Genomic DNA, 26,156 nt, shown 5'->3' with positions numbered 1-26,156 from the left:
AACTGGCTGTTAGCAAAATTGATTCTATGTCTAGATTGTCTAGTACATTGTCTATTCCGTCTGTCAACTGTCAAGGTCATCTCAACTCATCTGTCAGTAGTCAGTACTGTACTACTGTCAGATTTTGACGCGACGCGCTCATCTATTTATTTACCCTATAGTCGAAGATTTATTTACCCCTGTATTCAACCAGCCCTATGCCCTTGCCCTTACCATCAGCTAACCCAAATAGAAACCTAATGCCATTAGCATGTTATGCTAAACATGTTAGTTATCCCCATACTGTTTTATTATAAAACACTCCTTGACTTGTGACTTTTTAACACTCTTTGCGCTAAGTGACACCTTAGCTACTAGAGCATTCCTATCGGCTAGTCTTTTCTCTTTTTATTTGGTTTTAAATTGGTAAATTCGTAAATAAAATTGTCACTAAATGGCTGAAAAAAGAAAACGGAGTCAAAATTTTACGGATGACGAAAAACAAAAATTAATTAAATTGCTCATGCAGCATAAAGACATTATATTAAGTAAAAAAACAGATGGATCCACCAATGAAGCAAAATTATCTGCGTGGATGCAAATAACTGCTTCATTTAACGCTACTGGATCAATAATCAGGTATTAAATAATGCCAAATGTAAAGTACATAAATTCATTGAACAAAACCTCTACTAATTTCAAGTCCCCCCAGGACTCATATAGTTATTATATTTACATATTGTTTGGTTTTGGTGTTTATACCTTATGATCATGAACTTTTTTCATTTTATAGATCAAAACAATCTTTATTGAAAATGTGGGAAAAACTGAAAAGTGCTAGCAAATCATATTATTTTTCTACGAGAGAAAGTATAGAACAGACTGGTAGCACATGTACTGTTAAAAGGGACCCTATATTGGCACAGGTCTGTACCATGTTGGGTCACAGTTGTTCAGAAATTGAGGAAGAGAATGCTTCTAATGTTGTTGAGGCCATAATATCTGAATGTGATAGCGATAGTGAAAGTCTACCAAAGGTTGTCAATTGTGAAATTGATGTGGACATACCATTTGCAGCTAATGATCCATTAAAGGTAAAAGCAGTTTATAAAAAATAATACCTTTTTAAGTTTGTTTTTTCAATAAAATTGGTGAATGAAATATTGGAAACACTAAGGGCCTGTTTCACAATGTCTGGATAGCTGCTATGTTCCAGATAAATTTGAATTAAGAACGTAATTTGTATGAACCATCTGTCTTATAAGTTTATCAGGTACTTATAAAGTGGTAAAATAGGCCCTAACATTAACAACATAATTATTATTTATTACTAATAAAACTAATAAATGAAATGGTAAAGCTTGATCATTATTCTAGGTTCCTAGACTATGGTCCAGGTCAAGGAGACGAAGAACCTCCTCAATCAATGAAAGACAAGAAGCCATGAATTCTAGGGATTCTGGCTTCAAAGATGAAAAGAAGAAAGATGCGGATGAGTTAAAGATTATGTTACTTGAAGAGGAGCTTAACACTAAAAGGCAACTAAATGAGCTACAAATCCAGGCTGCTAGAAAAGAACTCATTATTAAAGATTTGGAAATAGAAATAAGAAAGGCAGCACTGGAAAGAGTACAAGGTACTTTGCCTGTTTAATAATTGTTTAACAATTGAGGCTGGAAATCTTCTTTTATTTTGCATAATTAGGATGGATTTAAAAATGATGTTAAAAATTACCTCTAAAAAAATAAAACACAAATCATCTATGTAGTTCCCTATTTCTGTAAGTGTATCCATAAAGAATCAATTTTTTTGTTTACAGGAGGTAATTTACCATGGCCATCCATTTTTGGAGGTCCAGTCAAGGAGGAACATTGAATTAGTTCTATTTTTAAAATAAAAAATATATTATAAGTAATATAGAAAAGTGATTTTTATTAACTTATTTACCTTCAAAAGATAATTACTAATTCCCAAGCTCCTAAAAAAAATTATATCTTATCCTCTGCAGTTTCCCAATGTTTTAGCTACCTAACCCTACCTATCCTGATTTTTTCGGGAGTATCGAGTCTACCTCTAATATTAACGGCTTCCTAAGCGTTTAGGTATTTAACACTTATAAGTTGTTATGGATAATTTGAAATTCTAAGTCTTTAAAAGCACATATAAAGTGGAAAAAGTCACATTCGATTACATGCTAACCTACACCCTTATGTTTAAGGAGCGGACTGGGGCTACCGACATTTAGAGATTGATTTACAAAAATTGAAATTAATGCACAAACACCATACCCAAATCGGAAATATTAAGTTGTGGATCAGTGGATCACACAAAGAGTTGTTTCATCGTTCGCGCAACGCGTTGCGTAGCATAGGTTGTTACGGAACCACTGCGCCAAGCGTGCAGTCGCATTGAAACATACAAATCATATTCACGGGAATAAGTATTATTTTGTATTACCGAAAATATAAAAAAAAAACTGAATATTTTTTCTCGTTAGAAGAGAAAAGAGAAGTAGGCTATCTACAGCTATCTACTTTATTTTAATTTTTTTCTAGTTATTGTTTGTACTGTGACACAAATGAATATTTCACTCATTAAATGATTAATAATAATAATATTGATATAGTTATTTTACTAATTGTGGTGCAGCTTGCATCGTATAATGACACGGGGTGGTATCGACTTTTCCCCACCCCACCCTAGCGGTCACCCGCCCAATCACACTTTAGTAATGTTTCTGCATTATCGAGACATTTGTCGATAAAATCTCAAGTACCTAGGCTATCAGACTCTTGTATTCTTTAAGTAAGTAAAGTTAATTCGTTCCTTACTCCTTAGTTACACAATAGGTATCAGTTGGCAGATTCAATGCCTACATGGAGTTGGAGAAATTTACATGTAAGGGCCTCTAAACTTACAGTACCTTATCAGCAACTTTAGGTTTCCTAATACTGAAAAGCTTATTTTTAGGGACAACTAGGTATTTATAATATCCACCTATTCCCTTTTACAAGGAACACCTTTTCTACTTTTTAATTAGGCCATGGTTAGTAAAACCTATACTTAATCAGTGCAATCAATTTTATACGCACCAAAATACCGCTTAAGTACCGAACGGACACAATCACACTTTACTACGTATCGATAAAACAGTTTTCCGACCGCCAGCACTAGATACCGCTACATTTTCCCACTTTCCCTCAGTTTGTCTGCAACGCGTGGACCGGGCGCTCGTGTCCGCGTGCACGAGAACCTCGCGGACCGATTACAACCCTTTATTGACATACCTATCACGCGAGATCTAAATAAAAAGTTTGTCTGTACTCTTTGAAAAATGTGACAAAAGACTACGTTTCATGCAAGGTGGTGTGAACACCATAAAGTAAGTTCTGATTTTTGTTTATTAGCCTTTCGTATTACGTTAGCATTTTAGTAAGTGTTTGTAAGTAGATAAAACCTTAGAAATACTTACGGTGCTTTTGGGATTATGTTTTTCGGATGTTTTGTGTGTTTTATTACTTCCTTATAGAAGCGTAGATAGGTAGCTCTAGGTAGCCTTTATTTAGATTTATTAGATAGTTTAGTGCTACGTGATACCTATACACACAAAAAGGCCGTTCAGTGAACCCATAGGATTTATTATAGGTAACTGAAGCCTACAGTCTCGTATTTCACGACTAGTGTAGTGTAAGTAGGTAACTAGGTACAAAATAAATAATATTGGTTAAGTTACACTAACATACAAATTCTTTTTTTAGCGAAGTGGTTAATGGCATTAGAAGAATACTGGTTGTAACAGTCATAGGCCTATAATTTCTTGAAATGCACGTTGAGAAAATGAATTAAAGACTAATAAGAGTCAATTCTATTTGAAGTGACTCCATTTGTTATAATTTCGTACCTACTCCCATCAGTAAATTGTATCATGCGATGGTTAATTACTCAGACGACCTTTAGCGAAGGTTCAGATATATAGAAGTTAATCTAGGTATCTATGTATACATACCTACTATGTCTATTCATGTAATATGGTATAGATGTACATACCTGACAACATATCTCCCGGGTACACATCATGAAGCAAATACAAAGAGGAGATGTCATAATGTGATTTGTGCACCGACAAAGAATCGGTATCTGCTTCATGGTACTCATACATAATTATATAAATATCGCACGGGGTTTAAACTCTAGTAACTAGATACTCTAGTAAAATTCTACATTTTTCCATAAATAACATGAAAATGTAGGTATTAAGTATTAAGGTGTGCTTAAGAAGAAAAAAATATTGAACAATAGGATTCATATTCTTATATGTTCTGTTCCGGAGTTGCAGACTGCTTAGCGAGTTACCGGAGCCCCGGCTGGAAAAGCAGGAGTAGGAAGGAGTAGGCTGGTTTTTAGCCAGTAAAAGTCTGACATTCCCTCTCACCTAACCCAAGGCGGGAGAAGTAATTGGATGATTTCCTTCCTCAAAAAAAACTCATCTGTTCCAATCTAATTCAGCGTAACAACCTGAAGCAGAGTTAATTAGCGAGTAACCTTTCCACATCCGTTAAGTTACGCGTGTCAATGAGATTAGGTTCATCTGTATTAGACGGTCATTTCATCATTCATCAGCGACGTCTCACAAAAACTACCAACAAGATCACCTCGGTAGTTTCTTTAGCATGTTTTAAGAGTCCCAACTTTGCCATTTTGCAAAGACCATTAAATAGATCACTAGAAAGAGGTGGTACCTTTCGTGTATAGAGTGAATGATTAATTTTTAGTAATAGGTAACTATGGCGGTACTCCTACCGCTCAAATGTGGTACATAAAAGACGGGCGATTACATTACAATGGTCATTTGACAAGCCTCAAAGGACTTATGAGTCCTTTAAAGCCTGTAAACGTATCCCTTTTATGTTCTGCAACAGGCTGTTTAAAATTACCCTAAGCAAACAAGGCGATAAAAAATAAGTGTCTACCGTTTATCCAGAACCATGGTCACTAAGGGAGAATAATCAAAAAGTTTTTATTCATGTGCAATGAACTTTTACGATCAGTTATCCTTGTTTGTGGCTCTCAGGGTTCGGGCACTCCCACGAACGAATTATGACGGTTCTACTTGTAGGCACGTGAACTCTACTACTCATAAGTGTTAAAAAATATTTACTGTCTTAATTCGATGACTCACGACTTCGTACCTAGGTATTAGTTAGTCATTTGCTTGTCATAATATGAAAATTAACTATTGGCTATTGGGATTTGCCGCAGCGTTGGAAGTCTCTTAATAACCGTTAAATCATCAAGTTAAATCCCTAGGGTGTTTTAACTAATTAATAGACATTATTAACAGTTCCTGAAAAAAAAGTATAAGTAGATACCTACGTAAAAACTCGAGGTCATTTTGGTACCTTCTTAGGAACAGGGTATGAGCTACCTAGGGTGAAAGGATACTTTTATCCCACCCGGGCGAAGCCACTGGTAGAAGCTAGTACGAATAGGTAAATAAAGCTCTAAATTCCGTGTGTAAACTAGATGAACAGCTAGGGGTACAAACCACAATTTGCTTGCTTACATTACCCGTATATTTCACAACCTGTAGGTACGAGTACCTTCACCTACCTCACTGTGACAGGTTGTGTAAACTATATTTATGCCTCAATTTAGGATATTAAACGTGTAGTACCAATAACTATATATCAGGCCGACACCTGTCTCCCATTGGTGCAGGCTGGAAAACCGATCGCCAGATACCCTGATTGAATGTCATGCATCAATCTCTCCATGCAATTTCGTCAGTTGAGGGAACTTTCAACATGTTTCTGCACACCTCCCTAGGTACCTTTTCGTGCGATATCATGACGCAGGTAACTACGTACCTAACCTGTTTGATAAGACAGCATAGGTAGGTACCTACCATTTTTAAACTTACACATTTTGTTCGTGCGGGAAAATGAAAAGAGCTTTATAAAGTTCCAGCAATTCATCTCAAGTAGGTACCTCCATCTTTTACTGGATACAAATGTACAACACTTACAAGTAGGTGGGTGACTACATAGTACATAGGTATCTACCGACACCCACCTGTGATTCTCACGCCGAGAGCGACAGTCAGCCAATAAATCAGAAGGTGGAGAGAATGTGCACTTTATTCAGAAACTTGTTGTGTGAGAATAAAATAACACCCGTCTTACATAACTCTGAACTTAAGGTATTATACACATATCTATATACTGAGATAATGCATTAGCTATATCCACAATATGGACGGAAAATAAATAAAGGCAAAAGAAACCTCTTGACCATAACGAGTCTATATACTTTATAGGCATGTTTCGACGAGGGGTGAGACTACGAATGTAACGTAGGCGTGACAGGAATACCGAAATCAGCACTTCGGAATAAGTAGGTTACTTAATAATGTACGCAGATTAATTTTCAACAGCTGTAAAACTAAGTTACTAAAGGACAATATTATTTTCACGCGTCTGACTTTAATTTAACTACCTAGAAGTCCTTCAACTAAGTTATTTAAAAAATATGTATTAAAATTCCTGCCACGCTTGTCCTCTACACAAAGACGCGTATGAATAACCTATTTGAAATATTCTGAAGTGTAAACGCGTTTGTCACACGCAAATAAATGGGATTAGTGTGAATATTTCCAACGAATATATTCAACATGCGGCTTTCGTTCGTCATTTAGGCTGAGATCAGACTTGCGTAGGTACCTACTTTAACCTACAGACAAAAAATGTTTACACATAGGCAAGCCTTAAGTAACTAGGTACGGTACCTAAGTGAAAACACAGGTAGGTTCGGGCAAAGGCACACTGATTTTATACCTAAGCCGCGTTTAACAAAAACTATTCCGTAGTATTCGAGTCGGCAGTAATCCTCTGAAACTAGCGGTTTCCGAGCCTCGTACTGTTTATTACCACTATTCTGACCTTTGTGCCTCGCCCAGCTCTAACATCTCACCCGGAACGATAAACATACGGTTTATTATGACTATTTCTTTTGTTCACGGAGAAATAAGCAAAAACAGATGTATTAAGTTCTACCCGAAGATGGGTTGGTTTCCTTAGAAATGTTTGCAGAAATAAATATTGTAACAATGGTTTTTGTTTTCTAGGTGAGGAGTATAGTCTCCTCAGCGACCAGATGATCAGTTTCAGTGTTATCGGGAGCGAGAGAAGGCCACAAAAATTGCTCCCCACGGCAGTCCAGCGCGCGCGTACATCGCCTATCACAAACTCGGGACAGGCATGGAGGCCCAGACCGCCACGCCGCAAACCGAGTGCGAATGTGGCGTACACCCTTCAGTCTTCTACCTGCTGGCCACCTTGCTCCTCACCAGGTTAGTACACGATAAATACTACGTCACAATATAATATTTTTGTTATTGTATTGTAAATTATTGATCTATAGAATATCGACACGTAAAATAAAGCTTCTGGGGTAATAGGAAGTAAGATATCCAGTGACATAATTTATCAGACAAGTTCTCCAATCAATCATTTATTGTCTTCGGAAACTTTCAATCATGTAATTTGACAATGGCACCGCCTCTCTAAAATGTAACAACCCATCGTTCAGATTGACGTGGGAGTTAGTGAATATCCCGGTAGACCTACTTACAGTCAACACAAAGTTTTTCATTCGGACGGCTCAAACCTGTAGGAGCCTCTATTCCATTAGCTCGTAGATTCTCGTCGTACCCGTCTCAAGTTTACGGCTTAATGTAGGTAGGTATCCCTAAGTTATTGGTAACCCGCCCAAATCGTAGCTAGTATAGTATAGGTACCTATATAAACCTCTGTAATAACTAAATACCGGTGGTTACAGAGGATAAAGTACTTATGATTCAGATGAAATATCGAATTGTGTGAAATATTAAGGCAAACCGAAATACGAAATTGCTATAAATGATTTGAAAATGAGTTTCGTATTTAAATTTAATTTGGCTTGAACACGGGCTATGATTAATTCATCGGGGAACGTAACTAACTCCGTTACCGTCAAAAATAATAAAGCTGCTATAAGATCGCCCGAGGGAATCAGTCTGTCTGAAGTCTTTGAGAGATCATTGAATTGCAAATTTTATCCAATCCAGCAAATCAGTTTGGAGTTGGACCTAATTCATAAACATACGCATTCATTGAATAAACGCTACATTCAGGTAGTAAGGCTGAGCTACCAAAACAAAATACGTTGAAAGTTGAAACAATCGCATGACACAAACCAATTTGATGTAGATCTCCGTCGGATTGGCCCATAAAAAATGTGTTTATCGAATATCAACATCATTTCGTCGACATTTATTGCTCTCGCTACCATCGTACAATAATCCGGGGTATAAATATTGTCAAAGTATGTAATACGAGTTAATTGCGAACTCTAGTTTTACTCGGAGCCTGCTGTAGCCTGAGAAGCAATATTCATCTTGCGACAAACGTCTTGTAAAATTGCCACTCGACGCCACTCCCGGAATATTTAATATTTTTCATAAAATTACAGTGGACGTAGAAAAACGAGGTTTCCTTTGTACAAAGTTAAATCTTCGGATATAAGGCAAAGCTTTAAATCGACGTTGATAAAATTGGACTTTGGAACACGCTACCCTTTTCGCTTTTCCAGAACGCGGATTTAAGGTGAAACGTCAGTTAGCTCTTTTGTAAATCCTTAAATTGATTGTAACAATTGTTTTAGTTGGATGGAGCTACCTAAAATATCTTAAGGATTTGTAAGCTTTAGTAATCTTAATTCTTGTTTTTGGTAAAGGGATATTTCGAAAATGTGAAATGTTTTGTAACTACCACCAAGTTTGCTTCAGTGGTACCTCAAAAGTTGTGAGATCCATGTAATACCAAGTCGGTTAATCAATTTAGTGTCTACTTGAAGGACCTTCTGTCTTAAGTTATTACATAAGTTATTATCATGCCAATATTAAAAATATTTAACGTTTTAAACAAATAGATTGACTTGGACATACTTACATGATTATTAGTATGTAACACTACACAGCGACGGGCCAGCGACCAACAAACGAGAGTTTCAATCGCGTGAGGCGCGAGAGACTAAAGAATCTAATATAATATTGTAATATTCATTTTGTTTTCATGGATGTCCAAGTCGATCTATTTGTTTAAAACGTTAAATATTTTTAATATTGGCATGATAATAACTTATGTAATAACTTAAGACAGAAGGTCCTTCAAGTAGACACTAAATAGATTAACCGACTTGGTATTACATGGATCTCACAACTTTTGACGGTAGAAAGACTGAGCTGCGAGACTTGGGTTTTTTACAGGATGTTTTTGATTATCTCACTTCTTTTTGTAGAGCCTTTCTTTTTGATCCATCTACTTCTAACGAATTTTGTTAAAGGTCTTATGATATTTTCTTATTTTTATATGTAGTGGAACTCTTTTTCTTTTCCGGTACTACCCCACCCTATACCCCCTCCCTTGCCTCATATGGTAGGTACCTATCTACACCTATTAAATTTATAACTACCACCAAACCAACTGCATAAATAACTTTGTAATCCCATATATTTATATGGGATTACAAAGTTATTGATGCAGTTGGTGTATTTGGAAAACTGGACCGAAATTACAAAATATTTAAGTTTTCCCATGATTAAGACACTAAACTCTATATGTATTCCAAATATGAAGCTTCTAAGTCTGCTAAAGTGCCTTGGACTTTTGATGACGGTGAGTCAGTGAGTGACAAAATTTAGAAACTTTAACAAGTTGTCATTTTAAACTACTGGTTCAAATTGACTGAAATTTTAAATATTCCGTGTTTATACAATGCCGGATTAGTTACAAGATTCAGGTTTCTTGCTTTATCCACAACCGAATTATAGGGGGTCGAAAAAGGCCGAATTGCTTCGAGAAAAGGATGGTACGGCCGTGCCGCTTCTCGACTTGCTGGGGAACTGCCGTGCCCCCAGATTTCGAAAATAAATGTTTTGTAACTACTAACACGTCTTCAGGAAAAATATTCCTCAAAAGCTTACATTGTCTCTTGGTGCATATTACTCGTAATAGCGAGACACAACGCGTCAAAAATATTATGTAAATGTTAGGTACCCCATTCTGTAAATATGGACAGAGTGATAGATAATATAATTAAAACTTATTTTTACTACTTGTATCATATTGAAATACAAAGTATCAACATTAAACACGTAGAAATATCCAAAAGAAGTAATAAATTATCCTAGATTATATTACGTACCTGGGCTATTTATCTTATAAATGGGATTTTGCTTACTGGTCGTGAGTAGATTTCTATTTACAAGATGGAACTCCTTGGACCCTTCCTACGAGGGTAAATATTACTTAGGCAAATAACTAACCGAACATTATATTATGTGGGAGGATTGCTTACCTGAGAACGTGACTTTTGGTTTAATTTATCGTTTGTTAACATTATATTCGAATGTTACTCCGTTTTATTTGTGCTACCTAATGTAACTTTAGGAAAGTACTTACTTGCTAGTTGAAATTGAATTTAATTATGTACTGTGTAGGTCGATTTTAGTAAAACAAAACTGTTAGTTTGATTTTTTTAAATTTTGTTTTATACGGTTATTTTGTTTTAAAAACTATTAGACAGACTTTATGCTATAGAGATGCGTGTTATGGATGGTGTCTAGATAATACAATAGTCTTTCCCGGCCGTTTTACTTAGTCCCGAAAATCAACTGTACTATTAATCTCGGGATTTTCATAGGACTTGACATTAAAGGAAAAGTTACAGCTGGACTTGATATATGAATGCTCCTAAAGTACAAATACAACAATGAATCAGGGTTGGCAAATAGTTTTCATTAGGTGAAATTAAAAATGGATCAACTCGTGGATATCACTTAGAAATAGCAAATAAATATCCTACCTCCAACCAGCGTAGAACGAGCGAGCGTTTTCAGCTGCTGCTTATATTGGCAATAAACTACGAAGCAGGCTTGGAAGTGAAACGTCTTTGATATTCCTGCTTGTATTTTCGAAATTCTAATTAGTTTTGTTGTGTTGTCAAATTTCTTGCAAAACAGTATTTTGTTTTGTCAGTTTCGTACTGTATTGTGTTGTGATGTGAAATTGTGCAACGATATTAAAATCATTTTTTTTAAATAACTCAAGTTCTGTTTTCATTTGAGCCCAATTAGAAACCACAAAGTCTACCACGGGATAGCCCTAATTTCGGGATTACACATTTAAAATCCCGTATTTTTATCCCGGGATTTGCTCGGGATTGTATTCTCTAATGCCCTACTATCGATACATATACTCAAGCTACACCTGCCAAGCACAGCTAATATAAGCTTAGAAAATTGAAACGGTCACTTAGCTACTTCATCTTCATAGCATAGCTACATAGCACACCTCTAAAGGAAAAGCACCCTTAGTTTCACCACTTGAACAACACGACAATGAATTTTAATACATTAGGTACTTTACAAGAAGTATCAACACAGCTAAGCACTTAGCTAAACATAACTAGCATTATTCTTTAACATTGTATTAAAATAACCCTCTCACGCCTCAACGACCAAACGACAAGCATTCGAGGAGGAAAAGTCTCAGCATTCAAAGAATTCTTTCTACTTTTATGAAAACTACTAACCCATAACCGTTTACATACATTTTCTTACTAGCTTTCCTCAATAAGACAAATGGATTGACATAATCATAAATTATATGTAATAAATAAGCTAAGAAGATGAAAGGGCTTAGGAAAACATTGCTTATGATATAAGAATAGAATTTATTTTGGTTGGTAAAGTTAGCAACGGTCAATGGGATGGAAAAGTAAGTTTTCGGCATTAGGACTAACTTTTTCTATTGAGAGCGCCATATTGTTTTCCACTAGAGACCACAAGGGTCGTTTCCAGCATCTACTTAATACTCAATTCAGTGCGAGCTATGATAAGTACCGTAGTATTTTTATTACTTAGAAACAACTTTGTTACTATTAACGGGATTGAATGATCATATAGTTACTTTGTACTTAATAGTTTAATTACATATCGTACTGTACTGTACTCATATTGATCTATCCTAATTAAATGACAACAATGCGTTCAAAAAAGATTTTCATTAGGTTTAAAAATAAATCAATTTTGGAGCAGACAAAACTTTTAAAAACTCCTACGCTGCGTCGTAAATAAATTAAAACGACTACAATATTCAGGAGCCCAAATTAATTACTAATCCAATTTATTAGAGCGCCAACCAGAATAATTCGGTTGTATTCTCTTGTTTGATCGATAATTGGATGGTTGCTAACAAAAACGGTGAAACAACAGCACTATATAAGCTTGGTTTTAAAGTAGGTAATGATAAAACGCTCGACGTTAAAAAACAACAACATTTCGAGCAATAGCGTGTTGATTACGTAACATTTTAACATATTGAACGATAAAAGTTGGCCACCAGGGAGTATTTGACCTAATTTCAAGGACACAATTTACGTCCATACTTTCGAATATTTTGTTAAGCCTCGTTAATCCGCAGATAATAAATAACCAAACAAAAAATATGGAGACAGCAACTATAATAATAGGTAGGTACCGCGCCATATTTTACTAGTGGCCGTAAAAGGGTCCATAAAATCCGAGCGGAAAGAGGAACATTACTACAAAAAGGAAACAACACAATACAAAGAAATAAGCGAAATTCTCCTGTCAACGATGCCCATCCGCGGACAAAAGTGCGTCGCTGCGTAGAATTTCACTCGCAAAACATAGATGTGAGTACCTCTACATACGTAGTGTGGTCTAGTAATATAACGTTTTGTTTGGTAATACGATGGGACACAAAAGTAAACAGGGATAGAACAAAAGACATGAAACTAACGCTAACGCCAAATTGACAGTATAAACATATTGACCGAACGTGACTACTAATGAAACTCGCAGCGAATTCGTATGTAAATGTGAAGATTTTATTCGATAAGGTTAAAGATACACAAGGACAAGGGTATATAAAATGTGCTGACGTTAGAATTACTTTAGAAAATACGATTTTTTATAAGTAAATAGACCCACGTACATTAGTGTGAATACAGAATACTGAGCAGCAACTAAGTCGCAGTACCCTTGTAGTGTCAAAAGACTACAGTCTACAATATTGACTTTGAACGACCCAATTGCGATTACATATGTCCTTAATTCAAAAGATACAATCTGCAGAATAAGCAGGCTGGTACAATTTTTGTCGTAAAATCGATATCGGCAGGTTACTGACGATAATATGAAAGTCGTCATTTGCATGTTCCCACCCAGTCAGCGAACGTTAAATGGATTCATTTCCTACAATTGCCTTGTACAAATTGCTTTGAAAAGATAAGAGGTTGAAACAGTTTTTTCCATTATAGTCAGCTACTACGACATTTTTATTATAATGAAAGAATTTGTTTCTTTATAAAGTAAAAGTTTTATAATTAACGTTACACGCCACGAATCTTTCGTTGTCTTTTCGTTAAAGAAAAAATTGTAAAGAAAGTAAGGACTTGTAACTTTGTGATGGCAGTTGTACGTACATTAAAGACTATGTTGTCATTATAAAGACTAGTACGGCTGAAAGGCCTTCTTTTAAAATTGTATTATATTTTTTGACCTATTTCGCAGTAGACACAGACGAATAGAAAAATATTTTCAGAAATAGAATATCTTTGCTCTTTAGCAAGGTTTTTTTACAGAACGAGAATATGATTTGGGTTCGAGACACTTTAATCTACCATTACCATGTTTCGACTTAGCAATAGTAGGCGCTTGTATCGACCGCACAATCGTCTATCTAGGTACTGCAGACATAGTAATTCCCACAAAATTGTTATCGACAGCAGGTATCAATTACAAACAAAATGGCTCTGAATAAACAAACAACTGGCTAAGCCAACCATTAGCATATTGTGTTCGTCGCCACTCGCTTCATCACAAAGTCCTTTACTAAACATTTATAATTCATTCGTACACAAACCATAGACTAGAACATGGCAGGAACTGAAAACTAATATCGTATAGTGCACGTAACTAATTTATAATGTCTATATTACCTTGTTGGTCGAGTAGTCACAAGTGCGACTCGGTCGGACAAAGTATTTCTCGGTTTTTTTCGGCTTTTCAAAAATATCTCAGTAGTAGCACGGAGTCCGAAATTGTGCCCAGTATGGCAATAGACTCACCCCCTATTACATGGGACTTATAACACAAATGTTGAAAAATGGGTATACATTGTATAGCGGCATTACATGCCGTAATGTGCACCTCTGCCTAACCTTACGGGGATAAAAGGCGTGACGTTGCATATTTATAACTCGTACGTATACATGCATTTAAGGACCAAATGTTCTTGATATAAGAACCTCTTAAGGAATTGGTTGTAATATACACTAAATGTAATACAATTCTCTTGCCCGGTTCCTTTCTCTTCTCACTGACATCTACTACAAGAGAGTACAGAACGATACCCTTTGTAAACCTTATCTTTTCTTCTTGCAACACTTACGTAATTCCTGTCTCCCATTACATATTTTCTCTTTTAAAGCGGCGATTGGGTTTTAATGAGTTTTCTTATCCCTAACTGGAGGAATATTTATAGCTGTTTTTCATTTTTGGTAAACTTTCGTCTGGATTTTTGGTGTAGCCTTTTCTCTATTCTTTTTTTTTTTCATTTATAAATGGTAACTGTTAATGGGGCTGTTCTTTAAAATGCTTCTTCACGTTCCCAAGGACGATTGTGTAATAATCATTAATTCTTTAGAAACTAATTGTATACTAGCAATTATGAATAATAACAGTAATGTGTCACCCTTGAATATTTTTCAAGTTGGATCATGGTATAATTACCATAATTATGGTTGCCTTCCTTGTACATTTTATAGAGTGTATAAAAGTATTCGTAATATATTGACTTTGTTCTACCACAAGCCATTCCGAAGCAAGGCTCGGATACCGGTTAAATTTTCAAACCGTTATTATGTACTTGTACGCAAAACCTTTACATTGGGTTTCGTTCGCGAAACCGGTTTTTTTAAACCGGTATTTGGAACAGTATTTTCATAAAGGTTTTTCGGATTAACCGGTTTAGAGCAATAAAAACCGGTTAATACGACGCACATCAAAGAAACGCCGCGCGCTGTTCAGCTTATTTCAATAATAATATTTCAACGCGTGTACCGACATGCCCCTCGTCGAATAAACCGGTTAATTTAGGTTAAAATAAAGTTCTTTAATGTTCACGTTCTTAAGAAAAGTTCGGAGGAAAACCGATATAAACCGGTATTAACCGGTATTTTTTAAACCGGTTCCGAGCCTTGTTCCGAAGTACCTAGTCGAAATGTCCAATATATTATTAAATTTTATGTGCTAAACAGACATTCCGAATCGAATCCAATTTCCTGTCTCCTGTTATATGTAGCGGACCAGCCCAATATCCTAGGATTTTATGTAGGTAGAACATTTGTTTGGGCATCAAAAAGCAGTTTTTACAAGGTCTTTCTTGCTGGAAAATACAAACTTTTTCATAGGCTGTACAACAATGCCGGTATTTCAATGACGCGTTGATCGGACTATGCAGTGTAGTGACAAGTGAAACAACACTGAAAACTCGCTATGAAAGCCTCGCCTCGCCTTTTATTTGTTGGGGACTGTAGCTTTTGTATGAAAATGGAAAGTGCCGCGTCGAAACATGTTATTGAGGAAGGCTGACATAAAAAAATATTGGACAGAACAAAGAGCCATCTGGAAATATTACAGAGAAATAAAACAGAACATACACGTTTATATTACCTATCTATATATTTATTTGCTTACCTAGTACAAAGCGACTATATCTACAGTTATTGGTAGGTAGGTATTTTCGAGACTGGTTTTGTCTAGACTAGACGATGCAACGATCTCTGATAGCAAACGCCCTTTGCCTCTTTAGGGATTTTAAACAAGTTTCTATCTGTACTTAACGAGGCACAATTCCTTTATCTGATCTACTGCCTGGGAGACACAGCTAATCTTCAATCGAATATTGATCTGGGGGACATATTGTCGGTACAGAATTTCGAAAAACAAAATTATATATTTTTTCAATATTTTTTAAAGGTGAACACCATTTTCTAAGCCCTTTTGCTTGTCGTTCTTTGTAAATAAGGTCACGAACTCATTAATGCGGTGGGTCACGTAAACTGGCAAGGATTTGGGCGAGTTTTATTATTCGCCCTCACTACTAACTATAGCATAGCAATAGCACTCATCCAATACCTGTTTCGGAAAGGACGATATTTTTCAACAACCTTTTCTGAAATAAAATGTATTCAATTGGTATAATTTAATTTTTTTGGGACGTAATGAAGCGTGACCTTATTTTCATGACTGAATATTGAGACCTTTGTTCATCAAACATTACCTATCATTGTCTATTTCTCTTTCTTACAATCCGCATTCAATGGTGAAAGTTTTTCTACTGTCACATATATTGCTTTATTGATCTTGTTGGAATGTAAAGCATCAAAGTTAGAACATTTTGGTCATTTAGTACGTCCGCAAGTGAAATTGGCAACAATAACTTAACGCTGAGAATAATCATGATGTATGGAGGTAGGGCTCCGAGCCTCCAAACCAGACGCTTTGGCGCCTCGCCCGACAATCGATGGAGCACCCATCCCACTCCCCGTCAGGTTAACCCAACAGACGTTCAAGAGCAATATACGTATTTATTAACACTGTCCGGGCGTTCGCAGACACCAAATTATAAGTAATTAACTTTAGCAGTGACGTGACTAAGTCCGTTATTACGTACTTACTTTAGTTTAGAAAATTGTGAACCAATCGGATGTTATTTATTGGGTAAAGTGAAAATCATAGACATTAGACGTCGTTTACACATACATGCTAATACATGCTAAGTATTTGGTATCAACAAAGCTATTGGAAGGAGATCACAAGACGTGCAGCTTCAATCACAAGCCATTGCGCCCCGGAGTATTCTTTCACGTACTCGTGATGTAGTATTCCATTCTGGTGCAATCTAAATTCTACAAGACTGAAGATCTGATTTCTTTTTCCTCGACTTTTCCCAGTTGAGCTACGAATTCAGTCTGCTTAGTATTTAAGAACTTCAATACGTATTTTACAGATGGCATCGACATATTGTTGGAGGATCAAATAAGTAGATATTTTTATTATTACCTAGGCTTAAAGTCTAGTCGTTTTTGATCAGCAGAAATAAAAAATAAAAGAGATTTCAGAGCTTCGGTATGAATTATGTATATTCCAAAAAGGTATCTGAAACTAAAATCAATTCTAGACAAAATGGAAAAATATTTATTATATTCAAATTCGGTGGACAAAATTGCCGTGGCTCAGTGATTTCTGTTTACGTGGCATTAAATTGGCTGTCGGGACGGCGAAGGTAATCCTGCACGAAAAGGTATACGCTCACTTTGTTTTTACGACTGTAGACTTCACCTGCATAAATCAGTTCTGAGAGGAACTTCGAAAACAAAGGCCTTTACATTGAAACCGGGGCGAATAACTTTGTCTTCATTCGTATGTATATTCCAAGTTACAGTGACAGAATCACAGAACCCCTTTCACGATTCGAGTTGAGTTTATCGAGGCGGCGAAACAGGGAAAATCTAATTCTAACACGATTTTCATTCTTATTGTGTTTGGATAGAGACGTGAATGCTTAGAATAAATTCAGTTTATTATATCTAAACATCACATATATGGCCTGTGACAATCATTGGACTGGACTTGGGATTTTTTTATTTAAGACGTTTGTCTAAATCTTCACCGTTGACAGTTTCGGTGATCGGTGATCGAAGTTAAAAAGTTCAGGTCTTTTTTTAATGATATAAGCCGGTAAACAAACAGTCGGATCACCTGATGGTAGGCAATGTCCACCGCCCATTGACACCCGAAACACCAGAGGCGTTACAAGTGCGTTGCTGGCCTTTTGGAGGTTAGGAATTTAAAGGTTGTAGGGCAATCAGGAATTGGAAAGATTTGAGAGGGGGCGATGATGAGGGAGCGATGAAAGAGCTATGAGAGAGCTGATATAACATACGGCACAAACTACATACTTTTATATCTGAACAATATCGTTGAAACTTGTCATAGAACATTAATTATATAGCATACAGCAAAATAGTAGGTACCTCATTGCAATATCATTAATCAAATTTGCGGAATCTTGAATATATACCTACTACCCACGTATCCCCAATAGACTCAACCAGGTATAGACAGATACGATGTTAATTTAAAACCAATCACTCGTCTTGGGCAATCACATCTCGAAAGGCTGTCCCGATCTAATCTCAAGTTATAGGGTAGCTCCCATAATATCCGCAGCGTAGGTGAGAGTTCACTTACCTCTCTTATTGGATCTACCTTACCTACGCTTACTTAAAACTTTTAATTATAAGAAATCTCAAGTGCCTGTTTAGATTCTATTTGTATTCTCAATTGGATTTAGTTCAAAATTTAGGGAATAGAGAGAGAGTAAAGTTTCCTAAGAAAAGGAGAATCCTCGGACCAGATGAGGTGATCATGCCTGGCGGGCTTTCTGCCCAACTGTTGTTCGTTAGGATTTTCTATCCATGATTATTCGCATATAAACTTCACATGTGCGATTTAGGATTTTTATAACGTCATCCGTTGATATGTTCGTCGATGGTCTATGTGCGACTTCACATGTGGCGAAACTTGTCATGTGTCGCCACAAACATATTTTAGATTCCCATTCAACAATTCATTCAAATTGAGTAAATTAAAATAAAAAATTGAAAAAGTACTTTTAACAAAAACAATTTGGTTTCGTTATGAAAAAAGTTGAGTAAATAATAAATAAATAAGGTAAAGGTAAGTGCCCATCTTCCTCGCCGTTCCCGAAGGCACGATGCTTATTAAGATAGCAATATCTTTCATTGGCTTTCTGAAGAACAAAGTTCATGGAAGTCGTAAAAATATATAATCTTTTTTGTTTTTTATCTTTTAAGAGAATGAAGTCTCGGCCCACCTGATGGGAAGTAAGTACTGGCTTTACTTCTTAGTAATACATCTTACTAATATTGTAAATGCGAATGTTTGTGAGTTTATGTGTTTGTGTTTGTTACTCAATTACGTCAATATAGCTAAAGGGATCGAAATGAAATTTGAAACAGGAGTAGATTATGTTCTGGTATCTGTATAGGATTATATTAACGCGGGTGAAGTGATTAACACATAGGACTTTTTATCCCACGGAACCGCAGGCGAAGCCGTTGTCAGAAGTAAGTATCTAATAAAGCCAGCGGCAAGAAACTGTACAATAAAATTATCCTTTGACTGCTATATAAAGCATTATTACAGGAATTGTAAATCTCTTTTCTTTGCAAGTCGAGAGACAATGTAACAAGATTGTTGTCGACCTTTTCCTTTATAAGACTCCGAAATATTTGTACAGTTGAATTGTGCGACGAAGAGTAAATTATATTGATTTTTATTACACATTTCTTTATATGTATGACTTATATATATATACTAGTGAATTTATTCCCGTAAATGGCGCTAATAGTAAGGTGTAATATAAATATTTTTTCTTTATTTCTTTCTTTCTTTCTAAAAGTGTATAATATCAGCCTAGACAAGACGTTCAGGACACATTATTGTAGGTGGGTGTTTATCCCTAATATCATAACACACATTAGGGAGAAATGTTTTATTTTATCCCTGATATTACGAAAATCTACGTCAATATTTGTATGAGTTGAAGGGCCTGTGTCTATAATAATTTATTTCATATCCAACCAAAGTAATTTTGTAAAAAAGAGCTTATCAAAACAGAATATGTTTATATTACGACCTTAAAATTCTTATTATTTTTTGCTGTCGACGGTTCAAAAATTTTACTATTTCTATTTCGCTCACTTTATTAAGTTTTCGTCTCTATCATTATACACATACAGTGTAAATTCCTCTACAAAATTAATTATAATCACGACTAAAGTACCAACACATAAAATCTCTGTGGAGATGCGTAGGTACCTTTGTATTTAATGAAATAGTTTATCTTGATTATATGCTAGACTATTTGATGCGTAGACAACTTACGATTTATATAATTGTGGTAATTTTATTCGCTCCACGTACCCTAAAAATAAGTGATGTTATGAAACTCCGATACCGAAACTATGGAACCGAAATTGTATCCGTTGAGCAAGTTTTTTAACCATCCATTGATTTCTCCCGTCCTGGATGAGGCGAGAGGGAATGTCAGACTCTTAATAACCACCCCGTTCCTACTCCTGCTTTTCGAGCCAGTCTCGGTAAACCCGCTGAGTAGTTGACAGCTCCGGATCAGGATCCGTTAAATAAGTTACGGTTGTATCATATGAAAGTGCAATCTAAATAAAACGACCAGTTTTATTCTACACAATATTTGTGTTTATATTTTACTTCAATCCCAGATCCGCAACGGAAACAAACGGTTAATACGAAATCGTTAACATATCCGTAACCGTATCCGAAACCGATATTATTTTATTTCTTTATCTATATCCTTATCCAGATCCGAAATATCATAATTGTAGAACATCCCTATTAGTAATCCCGTCTGGGTTTGTGTACGTGTGAAGTAAAAGATGACTAACATGTAGCTACACTGCTGACTAATTTGTTGCAGTTATTCGTTGAAATAAAACAACCGTAACCAGTCCTTTGTGGCTTTCTTCATTAGCTTTTGTAGATTGTTTTCTACTTATCTTGTCTAGTTACATTCGTTCTATTCTATTGCTGCTCTACACATTTCTTTTTTTGTGGTATAGGCGGTTAAACGACTAGACGGATCACTTGATGGTATGCAATCGTCGCCGCCCATGGACACCCGACACACCAGAAGCGTTACAAGTGCGTTGCCGGCCTTTTGGGACTTAGGAATTTAAGGGTTGTTGGGAAATCGGGTATCGGAATATGGGAAAATTAGGAAGGAGGGTAATTGGGTCTCCAGTAACCTCATTCACACGACGCAAGCGTTGTTTCACGTCGGTTTTCTGTGAGGTCGTGGTGTCACTCCAAGTCGGGCCATTACTACCGAAGCATGACTCACCGATACACTAAAGTTGAAATGATAAACCATAATAAAACTAAACAAGTTTGTTACAACTTCTACGGCATAAAGTGACTTGTTAATGTGTAACGTAAACTTGTATAACTTGTCATGAAGATGCAATATTTAATTTAATGTTTAATTTTATTGGTCTAGTCCAGATGTTTATGCAGTACATTCTCTGCAGCGTCCAACTTATGACAGCGGTTTTCATTTTCCTCAGCGATACAGCGTCTCCGTGTAACGCTGAAAATTTCATATTATGTAACTTCGCTGAGAGGTTGCCAAGAAAGTTTAACGAAACTCTCCGTCGAAGGAAGTTCAAAACGACATTTATGACGGAGTAGCGTTATCGGTTAACTTCCTTTGAATATAGATTTACAACGGTAATTCAAGTTTTGAGGAAATTGAAAGTCTTAGAAGTAAAATCGATAACTTTATTCCCAAAGTACGGTATCTATAATGTTCACAAACTTGTTATACAACATTTGTAGGTCAAGCTCATCTATCTAAAATATTTCAAACTGTATATAAAACTAAAAGATTTTTGTGTGTCAATAGATTACACAAAAATCTTTTAGTTTTATTAAGTATTCGCATTCGCTAAGTGCTAGACATTACTTCCCCAAAGACATAAGTACTGTCATTACAAATCCACATTCTGGATTATTAGGAAAATACTCTAGTCATAAATGTAGTAGGTACAAACCTGAAATCTCGACTGTAAGAGCCTCTGAGAATATGATTCCGCAAATGTTGATTGCTTCATTAATGTCTTTGTTCGTCTCAAACACAAAGACCTCAAGGCAGAGGTGTCAGTGTAAGTTGAGCTCCAATTTATGAAACTACTCGTCGCGCTATATATTATTCTACAAGTCGAGTAGGTACAATAATTGAAACGTCAAAGGAAGGCCCATTCTATTACGTAATGCTTCAACTATAAGTAGCTACTTATCTCTTTTACTTGAAAAGTTTTAATTGCCTTTCTTCCATTGAATGTTCTTTCTTCAGTCTTTTTCTAAAGAAAGAAAATATGTTGGCATTTGGCACAGAATACATTTAGTAGATTTATAAAACAAACTGTCTCAGTATGACTGGAAGACAAAGTTATGTAGGACGATAAACATGTTTATACATATATGTACTATCTATTAGGATTAAGAACATAAATCCATGTAACAGACATGTTGACAACATAATCTTTTTAATGCTTTATATTTTTTACCCTTTGTGTAAATAAATCGCTTTGGATAATATTCCACGTTTGTTTTTGTACAAATGCCTACGAGTAACGCCCACAGACATTAGTAGCTAATATTTTCAAATAACAGTGACATTATGATGCTACATGTACCTTCTACCTACGTTAACATATTCATAGAGATAAAATATCAAGTCACATACATTACTAGTTTAAATAAAACTTTGCATATTAAACATACATGTTCGAACTTCAACTTCGACATATAATATAGGTACCAAAGATACTTACAACCATTTAACTTTCGAACAGTAATTATAATAAATACAATATACCAGATACAGATAAAGTATCTAAATGGCACTACCTCCAAAATTCTTCAGATAAGTACGGTACCAAAGTTTTCGATAAATATTAATGGAATAAATTATAACAGCCAATTCGATTATAAACTATAGCTTCAAATTAATTGATTTTAGATCGAACAATGCCAAGGTTGGACATCTAATTATTTCTGAAGTATTTTATAAAGGAAGGAACTGTTATTCCAGCTATAAAAGGATTCGTGAAATATCATTTGCTATTGGTAATTATAGTTCAAAGTAAAACTGACGAACTAATTTGTTTATATTGAAATTGAGTGTTATTACAAAATACAAGTTAGTATTTTATTTTATTTAATACTGAGTGGGTATTGGAGGTGAAATGAAGGTTGTAATGAAATAATATACTCTGTTAAAGGACAATGGTATTGACAAAGTAATTTCGTTAGTAGCGTAGCGTGTCTTTGTTTGGGTGCCCTTTTTTGAGGGGGAAAATGATGCAATTTGAGGGGGGATAATCATTCAATGACTTCTCTCGCCTTGGAAGGGGCGAGAGAGAGTGTCAGTCTCTTACTGACTAAAAACCACCCTGTTGCTGCTTTTCGAGACGGAGCTCTGGTTACCCGCTAGGTAGTCCGCAGCTCCGGGTCGGCATTAGCCTTACTGGGCCCCATCTGTGGTGGTCCCCGTATAATTGGACTGGCAGAAACGGCGCTAGCTTCGCCCCTGAATTTCGTTATAATACTGCGATATGTCCATTACTAAACAATACAAAACTCAATAATAAATTCTGGAATATTGCCAAACAAAATGATATTAAGTACATACATTCACAAAAACCATTCGTGAAAACTGTTCAACATTTCCCAGCGGCGGGTTTTTATCAAATATTTTGCTGTGACACTTGACATTCGTTGGCTATTACGATGCAGCGGAAAATTATCGACCCGCACATAAAACTGTATCTTCCTACTCAAAACTTAACCCAGATACAACTGTTGAGAGCTGAGATAAATAAAAAAGGGGAATTTTATGACATATAGTCTGTATACTTGAGAATTTATAGCTGTGCTCAAGCTTTATTCAGATAAACTGTACAGCTTCTCAAGATTTAAGATACAATATTGTTATAAGACAGAGTCTTTAAATGTTTTTTGCATAAGCCGGTAAACGAGCAGACGGATCACCTGATGGTAAGCAATCACACCCGAAACATCAGAGGCGTTACAAGAGCGTTGCTGGCGTTTTGGTTGTTAGGAATTTAAGGGTTGTTGGGGAATTGGTTATAGGGAAGAACTACATCGTAACTAAGGAATAGTTTAAGTAATCATTAAATATCTCTGACAAAGACTGCACACTGCTCATTTCTTGAACTTTCACATATTGTTTAATATAATATTTATTAGTTCAACCCCAAAACTGTCTTCTGATTCCCTTTGAGACGTTTTCACGGATTTTGGATTTAGCACACGTTTTTGATATTAATGGTCCCATATTCTGACGATGGAAGCAAATTAAATGCGGGTTTCGGTATAGCATAAAGCAGAATTGACGTTTAAATTCAACCAGTTTTGTAGTCGTTTTCTCCCCGGTCTAATAAAATATGCACGCTCAGCCGCTATAAACTTTATCCAGTAAAACTTCAGTCTAGTGAATTCCGAAACATCTTCAAACTTATACCAATTGCTTTGACTTTTCTTGTCTTGGCGAAATTCTTCTAGTTGTTTTTTTTTCTTCTTTCTTTTACGACAAATAGAATTTTTGTCAAAAGAAAGGTAATTCAACTCTAAGTGACTTCTCCGAAGAGTAAAAAGTCGAGTATAAAATTTTTAAAACAATTCTTATTCTCTTCACTTTTATCACTTTCATCTAACGTGTATGAAAAATATATTTACCTAAGTCCTGTCAATAAAATTAATCTATTTTCTTAAATGAATAAAGTCTTTGCTAAACTATGCAAGTAATTTGATACGATAGCTGACAAATTACAGCACTTCGCACTTTGAACACCATTTATCTTCCAAGCCATCTGTTTCTAGAGTCACGTTGCTTTTTACCAGATGCTCTAGAGCCCAGTGATTGAAGAGGCAAGCGAGCTTAAGCGATTCCTAAACACATCGCTTAGGGATCGCTTCACTGGCAAAGAAGACTATAATGCATCGCTCATACGTGTTCCATTTTATATAAACGATTTCTTTAAAAGAGGATTTACGATTTTGCTACTTTGTAGTTACGTCACGATACAAGTGCTTTCCCACTAGAGATGTGCAATGCTACATTGTTGAAGATGCGTTTAGCTTCCACCAATCAAGTTCATTGGTACACATAGCTCAGCACTGGTAAAAACGGACTCAGCTAAGCTATGATTTTATCATTATAGAAAGATACGTGATATGGATTACTTCCCTACTATCGATACTTCGTATACTGATGCATCTTCCTTGCACATCTACATAGCTTAGTCTCTGTGGAATTAGTCACATAGTTTCACAGTTTAGCTATTACATCTTCGTAGCATTGCTACATAGTACATCTCTGGAGAAATTAATCTTAAAATTTTATCAACAGCAAGTAAAGTAGACTAAATGGTGTACTGGTGTAACTTTACGTCAGTATATAAGTAATGTACACCTCCAATTTACACGTTCGCGCTCTCACAGATTTTTGCTTCGAGCTCAATCGATCGGCTGAAAAGGTCCTGTGTCGGTTTTCTTTGCTAAGTTGTCAGTTATTCAGGTCAGGATTTAATCCGTGTTTGATTAATGGCTAGGGGCCTGATTTACGAGAGGATCAACTTTACTGTCACTCGGATATTCAGGGCGGAAAAATGTCCTTTTTTTGTTAGAACCTAGGTCTTTGTTCGTTGGAGTTCATTGGTGCTGGAATCAATTTGTTTCTTTTTTGTTGTAGCTGCTCGACGGCGATGCTATGTGCGGCCATCATGACAGAGCATTGGGAGCATGTGGTGTGGGAGCACGCTGCATTGGCTGCTCTCGCCAACGCTTCCAATACCGCCCTGCAGTGGCTACTCGACGAGAAAGTCGCAAAGGTTTGTTTTTTATTTATTCGCATTCGCATCAGTATTCTCAGCAGCTCTTATTTATGAAATGCTATACAAAAAAGTTTTAACGTCTATATTGATTGCCAAACAAAGTTTCCATACTCTCGTAGTACGGCTACGAATCGTAGCACGTAGCGCGCTACGAGCAATACTTCGTAGCAACTTTCGTAGCACCGCTTTATAGCCACGTAAGACTTTAAAATGGTCTTCCATTCGAAATTTAATCTAAAATTCTGAATCATCTTTCTGGGTATGAGGAAAATTGCACGTACTTAGATAAAATGTTTGAAAATATAGGTATAAAGGGCTTAGTTACTTTATATGTGATCAATCAACGTAATCAACCCAATTTAAAGTAAATAAAGTAGACACTACAACATAATTCATGTGTACAGTCACCATCATAATGGAAAGCTTGCATGACAAACGTATTTTACATGAACCGTCCCAACAATTTCCAAGGTTAAAAAACTCGTAACAAGAAATTGGTAAAGTTT

General features: G+C 35.9%; 2 protein-coding genes across 3 annotated transcripts in view; both read left to right on the top strand.

The window, feature by feature from the left end:
* The first annotated feature begins 93 nt into the window (after positions 1-93).
* On the top strand, positions 94-1,907 carry LOC118264321 (uncharacterized). 2 transcript variants are annotated; one of them, XM_050704737.1, is made up of 4 exons: positions 94-266; positions 773-1,073; positions 1,357-1,615; positions 1,799-1,907. In XM_050704737.1, the coding sequence occupies exons 1-4, from the start codon at positions 256-258 to the stop codon at positions 1,852-1,854; spliced, it is 627 nt and encodes a 208-aa protein (XP_050560694.1). In that variant the 5' UTR covers positions 94-255; the 3' UTR covers positions 1,855-1,907. The 2 variants fall into 2 exon arrangements, with proteins under 2 accessions (XP_050560694.1, XP_035432689.2); XM_035576796.2 differs by having other exon boundaries at positions 97-618.
* Positions 1,908-3,155: 1,248 nt separating this feature from the next.
* The window catches only part of LOC118264471 (uncharacterized), a 51,417-nt gene continuing 28,416 nt past the window's right edge, over positions 3,156-26,156 (top strand). Inside the window, exons 1-3 of the mRNA XM_050704735.1 lie at positions 3,156-3,361; positions 7,103-7,327; positions 25,509-25,647. Of these exons, the coding sequence (XP_050560692.1) occupies positions 7,236-7,327; positions 25,509-25,647 (231 nt within the window). The 5' untranslated portion in view covers positions 3,156-3,361; positions 7,103-7,235. The remainder of the gene's footprint in view (positions 3,362-7,102; positions 7,328-25,508; positions 25,648-26,156) is intronic.

This window comes from Spodoptera frugiperda, chromosome 26 (genome assembly GCF_023101765.2).
Source record: "Spodoptera frugiperda isolate SF20-4 chromosome 26, AGI-APGP_CSIRO_Sfru_2.0, whole genome shotgun sequence".
In the NCBI taxonomy this organism is placed as follows: domain Eukaryota; kingdom Metazoa; phylum Arthropoda; class Insecta; order Lepidoptera; family Noctuidae; genus Spodoptera; species Spodoptera frugiperda.
This window is presented reverse-complemented; position numbering and strand designations above follow the sequence as displayed.